A 10,658-nucleotide genomic window follows, 5' to 3' on the forward strand; every position below is an offset into this window, starting at 1 on the left:
CACATGACATGGCACCAATCACACCATGCGGTTGATGGAGTGATGGTTCATCCTTCTGACGGTGAAGCCTGGAAACACTTTAACAGTATGCATCCTCCCTTTTCAGCTGAATCAAGGAACGTGCGTCTTGGGTTGTGTACAGACGGATTCAATCCATTCGGGTCATTTGCTGCTCCTTATTCTTGTTGGCCGGTCATACTGACGGTTTATAACTTGCCACCGGGGATGTGTATGAGGCCGAAGTTCATGTTTTTATCTATGGTCATACCAGGTCCGAGCAGTCCGGGGCGGAATATAGATGTTTGTCTTCGTCCGTTGATTGATGAGTTGACGCAGTTGTGGTCCTCTGGAGCTTTGACTTATGACATCTCGAGGAAACAAAATTTTGTTATGAGAGCGGCTTTGATGTGGACTATCAATGATTTCCCAGCTTATGGAATGGTTTCTGGTTGGAGCACGCATGGAAAGCTAGCATGTCCATATTGTATGGAGAACAACAAGGCATTCACGCTAACAAACGGGGGTAAAGCTTCTTTTTTTGACTGTCACCGTCGTTTCTTGCCACATAACCACAGGTACAGAAAGAACAGAAAGGATTTCTTTGTTGGCAGGGTTGAAAATGATGTTGCACCCCCGCGTCTTTCCGGTGAAGAATTGTTTGATGTTGTGTCAGAGTACGGTGAAATTGTGTTTGGTCTCCAATCAGGTAAGCAGAAGTTTCCTGGTTTTGGTTTGACCCATAATTGGGTGAAGCGAAGTATATTTTGGGAGCTTCCTAATTGGAAGACCAATCTTCTCCGCCATAACCTTGACGTCATGCACATTGAAAAGAACGTGTTTGAGAACATTTTCAACACCGTCATGGATGTGAAGGGGAAGACAAAGGACAACATCAAGGCTAGATTGGATGTAGCGCTGTTCTGTAACCGTAAAAATATGGAGTTGGTTTGTGATGGGTCACGGGTCGCAAAACCAAGAGCAAGCTTCGTGCTAGAGAAAAACGCACAACTACTAGTCTACAAATGGCTTAAGAGTCTGCGTTTCCCCGATGGACATGCCTCGAACATATCAAGGCTGGTTAATACGGAGGAATGCAGATTATATTGAATGAAGAGTCATGACTGCCATGTGTTTATGCAAACACTCATCCCATTAGCTTTTCGTGATTTGTTGCCAAAGGGGATATGGGATGCACTAACGGAGATTAGTCATTTCTTCAGAGATATATGCTCCAGCAAGTTGAATGTTGATCACATTGAGAGGCTTGAAAAGAATATCGTCGAGACAATATGCAAACTTGAGATGATATTCCCTCCATCATTTTTTGACTCAATGGAGCATCTACCCGTACATTTACCGTTTGAGGTAAAAGTTGGAGGACCGGTCTAGTACAGATGGATGTATCCATTCGAGAGGTTAGATATTACAGTTGCTATGACATTTATAATTAAATGTTTTTATTTTAATGTTTTTAATTGATAATTTTATATATATATATATATGCAGGTACTTGTTCAATCTTAAAAAAAAGGTTAAGAACAAGGCGCATGTTGAGGCGTCAATATGTGAGGCGTATATTGTTGAGGAGATCTCAATATTTATCTCATACTATTTCGAACCTCATTTGAGAACGAGGATAAACCGTGTTCCACGGCATGATGATGGTGGTGAAGTGCATTCAAGTGGGAACTTGTCAATATTCTCCAATCCTGGACGACCCACACCTAAAAATGCCGTGAGGGGAAGATATTTGTCTAAAATAGAGTTCAAACAAGCACACAATTATGTCCTATTTAACTGTGATGAGCTGAGACCTTTTATTAAGTAAGTAGATGTTCGACTTAAACTTTGTCAAGAGTGTACTATTTATGTTTTGTGATACCATACACTCATATACTTTGGAACAACCTTGCAGGCAACATCGACGATACTTACTGTCCAATAACTCACAGCTGACCGAATCCCAGATCTTTCAATTACAAGATGAACAATTTGCCACATGGTTTAGAACACATGTAAGTCCTAGCACAAACTCATTATCTCTTGCAATGTAATTAATTGTAGTCAATGTTACATAATATCCGTTTATTGATTATTGTTGTATTTAATTTACAAGCTAGGTTTATCAAATGGGAGGTAGTGCTGCTATTTCACTGTCTTTACTATGTCTGGGCCCTGAAAGAAAAGTCAAGTGCTATAATGGATATTTTGTCAATGGATATGTCTTTCATACTGAAGAATACGGGCATGGAAGAAAGACATACAACAGCGGTGTTTGTATTAAGGGATCGACTTCTAGTGAGTTTGAAGTTGACTACTACGGTAGATTGGAAGAGGTCATCGAACTGCAATATCATAGCGAGCAAAATAGAGTGTTTTTATTCAAATGTTATTGGTATGACACAACTGACAGAGGAATCAGAGTAGATCCTCACTATGGTCTCGTTGAAATCAATTCAAAAGCTAGACACCGCAACGTAAACGACGTCTTTGTTTTCGCAAAGCAATGCCAACAAGTTTATTACACATACACCCCTTCCTTTAGAAAGGACCGATCAAGAGTTGATTGGTTATCCGTTTTAAAAACAAAACCCAAGGGTCGTGTCGAGGTTGTTCAGGATGAGAACGAAGACACAAGTGTGATAGATGAAGTCTTTCAAGCTAGTGAGTTGGTTGAACCATACCGAGTTGCTCCGTCGATTGACTTAGAAGAAAATTCGAATTTTCGCGTTTTCAACGATAGTCTTGTTGATGTTGACGCAGAGGAGTTGAATGTTGTTCTGAGCTCCACTAGTGGAAAAAAGAATGTTGTTGAAGAAGATGATAACGAAATTGAAGAGTGCGATGAAGCTGATGATAACAATTCAATGGAGGACGAAGATGAAAATTCCGACTAACTAAACATGTTATAAAGCCTTATTTTTATAATGTAATAATTTGAAACATGAAATATTTATTCTTCTTTAAGGGTCAGCCGTTGTTATTGTGTTGTGTGTGTTTTTTAGTTAGCAATTCAAGATTTTTTGAGAGGGTTACATATAAAAATTAAGAAAAATTACGGGTTTCCCGACGTAGATACCGACGGACTATAACCCGTCGGTATTTCACAGAGAGTTGCAAAAAAATTATGGGATTTTGCCACATTCACCGACGGATATACCGACGGAATATAACCCGTCGGTATTTCACAGAGAGTTGCAAAAAAATTACGGGATTTTGCCACATTCACCGACAGCGTTTCCGACGCCAATACCGACGGAATCACCGACGGAATTGCCCGCATGCATGTCTGACACGTGTCCCGTCTGCACATCACCGACGGCATTGCCGACTGATTACCGACGGATCTAAAAGTTTGGCGGGATTTTCGAACTTTTTTGGTGCGCATTTCAATTAATTACCGACGGAAATTAATCGCACCGACAGCAATTAAGGGCCGTCGGTAATTCCGTCGGAATTTCACTATATATACCGGCCCCCACCCCCCCCGCTCCGTCTCCTCCCTCCCCTCCTCTCCCCCCGTCGTCTCCCCCTCCCTCTTCTCCCCCTTCGTCTCCTCCCTCTTCTCCCCCGTCGTCTCCCCCGTCGTCTCCCCCGTCTTCTCCTCCCTCTTCTCCCCCGTCGTCTCCCCCTCTTCTCCTCCCTCTTCTCCCTTTCTCTTCTCCTCTTCTCAAGTGTGATCTTCTTCTCAAGTTTAGTTTCAAAAGGTATGTATTTTTTTTTCTTTATCTTTGTATTTTTTTTATTTTAATTATGATTATTTTTTTTGGTGTTCTTTGTTTTGTATATTGTTTGTAGATAAAATCTTAAATTCAACACATTATTAAGGTAAGCATTTTTTATTCCCAAATTTATTTTGAATTGATATAATGTTTTTTAATTTTGTGTGTTGTGTAGTGTTTTTTAGTTTTTTAATTTTATTTATTAATTTTAGTTTTTTAGTTTTGATATTATTGTTTGTATTGTTATAATTGTTATTGTTGAATTTATGTTAAAAATGTTAGTTTATAAATATAATTGTTATTGTTGATTTATTTTAAAAATGTTAATTTATATATATAGAATTGCATTTAATTATTAGTTTATCTTAATTTAGGATATTATTGTTTGTATTGCTATAATTGTTATTGTTGAATTTATGTTAAAAATGTTAGTTTATAAATATAATTGTTATTGTTGATTTATTTTAAAAATGTTAGTTTATAAATATAATTGTTATTGTTGATTTATTTTAAAAATGATAATTTATATATATAGAATTGCATTTAATTATTAGTTTATCTTAATTTAGGATAAAATAATTAAATGAATGTTCATAGTTGTAATTCTATATGATGTTATTGAATAAAATGTTGTGTTGATGATGATGAGTTGGGTTGAGATCCAGGATGATTGGATCGGGATGTGAAATAAAATTGGAAGTGTAATTTGATTTTGTCGACAACTTGGGACCCCCCAGTACAGGGGAGACTCTGTCAAATTTTTTTTTTAAATAATTGAAGTTAATTATTCGTATACATGTGTGTAGATGCGTAGAATGAAATCTACAGCACGTCGTCAGAAGACGGTTGCAGCTAGTTCTTCTAGCAGCGAGGAGGACGTATCCTTAGGTGCTGATCACGACGAGGAATCTACGCCAACTTGTGATGCTGCCTCTTCTAGCGCGGTTTCACAGCGCAGAAGCGGTGTGCCTTCACAGCGGGGTCAATTCACCCGCAAGTACCAGGCACAATGGAAGGATGACCTCTCAATGTAAGTTCGTTTAGGTTTTAGATTTTTTTTTATATACTTATAACATAATTTATGAACAACTAATTAATATTAATTACTACTTTTATTTAATTTCAGGTTTACAAACATTGAGGCTGCAAGGACTATAACATTGGCGTTTAAATCGTCGATGGAGATTCCATTGTTTCAATGGAGCCAGGTTTCCAAACATCCTGAGTGGAAACCTAATATCGATGCATGGTTTAAGCGATTTCAGGTCGGTGTTAATTTTTAATTTCCAGCTTATTTTTAATAAATGATTTTTATAATTTTATATCTTGTACTATTTTTATTTTATATGAATTATTTATATACACAGAACAAATTTGAGTGGGATAGGGCGGACAACAATGTTGTGAGGAGGGTATGGGAGAATCACGCGGCAACTAGGTAACATCAAAAATAATATTTATTTTTGTTTTATAATTTAATGTTTTAAATTCTAATTTGTTACTATGGAAGTAGGTTGCGTGATTTTTGGTATGACACCAAAAAAAAATCAAAAAAACATGCGAGGGATAACGGTCTTGAAGGATGGAATGAGGTGGCGGTTTGGCAGGAATTCAAACCGCCATTCATCTCGGGGGAAATATGGACGGCATATATTGAGCACGTGACCTCAGAGCGGTTCTCACGGCGCTCACAGTCTGGCGCCGACAACCGGAACCGGCAAATTTATGGTTCGGTGACCACGCACACTGGCGGATCCGTCCCATTCAGCGCACATGCAAAGCGGATGGTAAGATTAATTTTATTGAAATATATCGATAATTAATTTGTCGTTCCTTATAATATATTTAACTTTCAACCTATTTTTGCCTTACAGGCTGCGTCTCTTGGACGTGAACCGAGTCCAATGGAGCTGTTTCTAGAGACGCATGTGCGGAGTCAAGACCGCCAAAAAGGGGTGCAGCAGTTCGTGGACAACCGTGCTCAGCACTTCGTGGTATGTTCGTTCATTCATTTTATTTTGTAAGTTATTATTTTCTTGAATTGCATCTTGAATTGCATTTGATGATTTTTTTACCGATGGAATTTTCAGGAGACCTATAATAGCCGGTTGAGGGAGAGATATGGGGACAATCCGTCGACCCATCCAGATTTCGATCCAGATTTGTGGATGGAGGCGGGATCGTCTGGTGGACCCGATAAAAACAGGGTCTACGGGCTCTCCAACACTACGACTGACAACTTGCGTTCGACTCGTAGTGTCTCAACTGTTGGAAGCTCTCCATCAGTATCGAACACCCAGTCTGAGGAGTTCATTGCGTTGAAACAACAATATCAACAACTCTCGACGAATTATGATGAGCTCCGTCAAATAGTCATGGAGATAAGATCAAAGATGGGTGACGATACTTGTGCAGCTTCTTTTTGGCCGTTTGGTCCCGGGAACAACCAGCCTCCTCCTTCTCCGCCTCCTCCTCCAGCTCCGCCGCTATTCTAGTTTAATTTTGTTTTTTAAACACATTAAATTTGTAATGAATATTATTACTTTTAGATTTTTAATGTTTAATGCATTTTTATTTGTTTATTAATGTTTTTTACAATTAATAAATTATTTTTTTTATATATTTCAAATACATACCGACGGATATACCGACGGATACTATCCGTCGGTATTTAACAGAGAGTTGCCGAACAATTACCATCCATGCCATCTTTACCGACGGCATCACCGACGGATAATATCCGTCGGTGATTAACTTCCGACGGTATTACCGACGGATAATATCCGTCGGTATTACACAGAGAGTTGCAACAAAATTACAAGTCATGCCATACATACCGACGGCGAACCCGTCGGTGATGCCGTCGGTAATTACCCTTAAAATTACCGACGGATTGGCCGTCGGTAATTTTCCCGCGAGGAATTTTTTGTTGGCGCGCGTATCCGTCTGTATTACCGTCGGTGTTTCCGTCGGCGGATGGTTTTTTTTATTTGCGATAGAATTAGCGACGGAAATGAGATTTACTGACGACTGGTTCACCGACGGATAGATTCCGTCGGTGAAGCCGTCGGTATTTCTTTCACCGACGGATTTCATGTTTATCACCGACGGAATTAATCCGTCGGTAAAACTAGATAATGTTGTAGTGTTACATCTCCTGAAGCTTGAACTGCTTCGGGAAATAGTGTCATTGTCGAGTGAAAAGAAGGAAGGAAAGAGCTAATAACGTAGTCTTCATTGTTATAGCTATGGCGGTTATCCCTTTCAAATGGTGTGGAAATGAGTAGACAGGAGGCTGCTTTTATAGTCTCTTGAAAACAAGAAAACTAACTGTGTTGAATAAAATAACACGTGTAACTGAATTCCATCAATTAATAAATTATTACAATTTATATCTTCTAGTAGTAGAATTGAATTTAATTATATGTGTGATTTGAATTTAATTATATATGATTTATTATAATTTTTATATTTAGAATAAAATATTAAATGAATTTAATTATATTGTTTGAACATGTAAAAATAAATTGAATCAGTAATATAGACTATTTTTTACCTTTAATTTAAAAATCCTTTCTTTTTGTTACAAAAAGAAAAAATCTTTTTGTAACAAGCACCCTTATATTTATTTTGCTCTTAATTATTTATTAAATGTTGATGCAAAATATAATGGAGATTATGTTTTATTTTATTTTATTTTATTTTATAGTATTATAAATTTATGATGATGTTTTTCATTGACATTAAATGTACCACTGGAATCATATAACACATGCCATCAGCTATCACCTACATTGTGAACCTTCTGAGCTTCTCGATATGAATTCCGAAATTAATTTAAATTGTACACCTTGAGCAAGTATTTTCAGGGTCCATTTGGTGCCTTGACAATGTTAATAACTCAGTAAAGATAACGCTTTTCTTAGTTTTTATAATTCAAAAGATATAGATAAAATAAGTTTTTAATAATTACATAAATTTATATAAATATTAGTTCTATTTTTTATGCTTAACTTGAACTCTTCAATAATATATTACCAACCTATTTTTTTGCCAACCATTTAAAATTTAACTTTTTGAAATTTCAAAACAATTTGATCCTCTAATTTCAATTTCAAAACAAAGTTTATGCATGATTTGTGTTCATAATAGCTTCTTTTTTATATATATAATAATCAAGATATTATTAATGAAATCAGTTTACCATTTAAAGCTGTGATAAATTAAAATTTAAAACATTAAAAGATGTACAAATTAAAAAAAAAAGCATTGAAAAGCTCGTTCATAACTTATACAATATTATTCATTGTACTAGTTATATATTTAAATTCTGAAAAATAATCATTTATTATTGGTGATTTTCATTTTGTACCTTTTGAAAATGAAGTTCTAGACCTTTTCTCAAGCATTTTCAATTTGAGATCCAGTTACTATATCTTTTTTATATATCCCTTTAAGAATATTCAAGTGATAAAGAGGCTTTCCTTGACTAAGTCTTAACTTAGGTTTAGCCTTGTAATAATAAAATAAAATAAAACGAGATAATTACAAGTAATAAATATATAATAATAAAAATATGGCAAGTGAATTGTAATATGAAGATTTCAACATCTCCGCTGGAACCTCAAGTGATTTGAGAGTATCATTTCATCAAATTCTACATTTCAAGTCATTTGTTTTTGTTAAAACCATTTCCTCCTCGATAGTTTTCAAAAGATTTGACATTTTTATCTTAGAGGTGTTCAAAGAAACATTTTCATTTATTTCAACTACAAGAATTAATTTCAAGCGTCGTCCTATGAATTCATCATTCAAGTTCTTATTTGAAATAAATAATAAAATAAAAATACATAAAAGTCAAGTATTGAATCTCAAGGTCAGAGTACTTAAAACAATTAAATTAATTCAAAGTAAAATACAAACAATGTTTTTATGAAAAAACAAGAGAAGTTTAATCAAAACCACATTTGTACAGCCATGCCATAGTCTCTCTCATAATTTCCTTCCCCCCATCATTTATATTCACACGTTACGGTCTCTGTCAACTTGGGCACTAATTTCTTCATCCGGATCAAGATTACACCTTGCCCTGCAAACAAGACCGACACAGACTTTGGGGCACAGGTCATAATTTCTTCATCCGGATCAAGATTAACATCCTATCTATTTTGACACGGTCGTCTTTATCCCTCTCAAGGATATCTTTTGTATATATTTTGACCTTTTAGATCACCAAGAGTCGTAATTTATCCATTAACAGCCACTGCCACATTACTGGTTATAGCCCTGCAAGCACTCAGTGAGAAAAGAGAAAAAACTAATTAAATAAAAAAATTATAAAAAAAACGGATTAAATTAATTAAAATATTTTAAAAAATATTCGATTTGGTTTTGATTTTATAATTCTAAAATTAAAAAAATTGAACTGAAAAAATAAAAAAACCCAGAAAACAACATAGTTTTTGGACACAGGAGAATTTTGAACAAAATTGATAAGAGCCTCCAAACCAATGGTTAAAAAGATCATCCCAGCTTAACAATGCAAGCAGCAAGCAAGAGTAGCTCTGTCTTCTACATCAGTCAGCTGCAGTTTCGATCACCTGCATGACTTTTTAACCATTGGTTTTGAGGCTCTTATCAATTTTGTTCAAAATTCTCGTGAAAAGATTACTGTGAATTTGAGATTTTTCCTTTCATGAAGACGAGAGAGATTTCTTGGAGTTTCTATACTTTACCCTTGAGTCGTGATAGAGACCTCTGCATGCATGGTGATGAGTCATTGATTGCTGTACTGGCCACCATTAATATTCAGAAGAAGATAAGATTTTTGTATGCTTTGATCATTTAATTTCTGTCAATATTTAATGCAACTTCTTTTGCTCTTTACTTGAATTTTCTGGTTGGGTGATGATCATTAATTATTGGATATAACTAAGGTCCCTTCTACAATATCTCCTTTCCTGCTGTCCGCATCTTGTATTATTAGTGGCGGATAAATTGAAATATTTCTTTAAAGAATATGATGTTTATTATAATTATTAGTTATAATATATTTATATAAATATATATTTTTAATTAAAAAAATAAATAATCAACAAATCAGAACCGAGTTTTTAACCCGATCATCCCAAATTTTTAACTTCCCTTATTTTTTTCTAAAACCTGACCTGGGTCAGGCTGTCCATAAGATAGATTGACCTTGGCCGTCTTACTTCATATTGTAAGTTAATGACCATGAGAAAGAAAATAAAATTCCTAATTGGATAAAATTATTGGGTGATGTTTGGTAAGATGTTATAAAATAAAGATGAATATTACAAAAGCAATTTTAATTGTACAAAAATTAATTAAAAATATAAATGTTAGTGAAAATAGAAAGAAGAAAATTAAATTATTAATAACTATAAGTACGATACAATTAAAAAGTAATTTGAAGTGTGTTGTGAGATAAAAAAAATAATAGTGTTTAGAAGATAAATTTTACCTTAAGAATATTAATTTGTACTGCCTTTAACAATTACTTTTTTAATAAAAAAATAATTAAATATAATTATAAGATGTATAGTTTAATTGATTAGATGTTAATTTTTTTTAAGAGATTATCAGTTTATTTATCTGGTTATTAATTTTAAATTTGTAAATTAATTAAGGTATATATAATCATCAACATAAATAATAAAAAAAAAACATGACATCTTGACTTCCATATCCAACCTAGATTTGGTAGAATCCATTATTGCTAAATCTTTAATTATAAAATCTGAATTTTCTGCACGACGAGGTTTTTTTGAACTTCGGTGTGCATTAAAGATTTGATAAAGTGGGGTATGTTTCTCACCGTCACTTCAGACATCGGTGACTGTGCCTGCTCGTGGATTAGGGTGTTTGTTAGTGTCTAATCAGTTGCTATTTTTTTTAAGTATTTTTATTTAAAAA

General features: G+C 34.7%; 1 protein-coding gene across 1 annotated transcript; it reads left to right on the forward strand.

Annotated features, from left to right (window-relative positions):
* Window positions 1-1,921: 1,921 nt before the first annotated feature.
* On the forward strand, window positions 1,922-2,987 carry LOC127904807 (uncharacterized). Its single transcript, XM_052449703.1, has 2 exons — window positions 1,922-2,015; window positions 2,121-2,987. The coding sequence occupies exon 2, from the start codon at window positions 2,130-2,132 to the stop codon at window positions 2,895-2,897; it is 768 nt and encodes a 255-aa protein (XP_052305663.1). The 5' UTR covers window positions 1,922-2,015; window positions 2,121-2,129; the 3' UTR covers window positions 2,898-2,987.
* The last annotated feature ends 7,671 nt before the right edge of the window (window positions 2,988-10,658 follow it).

Source organism: Populus trichocarpa, chromosome 19 (genome assembly GCF_000002775.5).
Source record: "Populus trichocarpa isolate Nisqually-1 chromosome 19, P.trichocarpa_v4.1, whole genome shotgun sequence".
Taxonomy (NCBI): domain Eukaryota; kingdom Viridiplantae; phylum Streptophyta; class Magnoliopsida; order Malpighiales; family Salicaceae; genus Populus; species Populus trichocarpa.

Bases quoted from the DNA above. Each gene is read 5' to 3' on its own strand.
- LOC127904807 (XM_052449703.1), top strand. From the start codon at position 2,130: ATGGGAGGTAGTGCTGCTATTTCACTGTCTTTACTATGTCTGGGCCCT.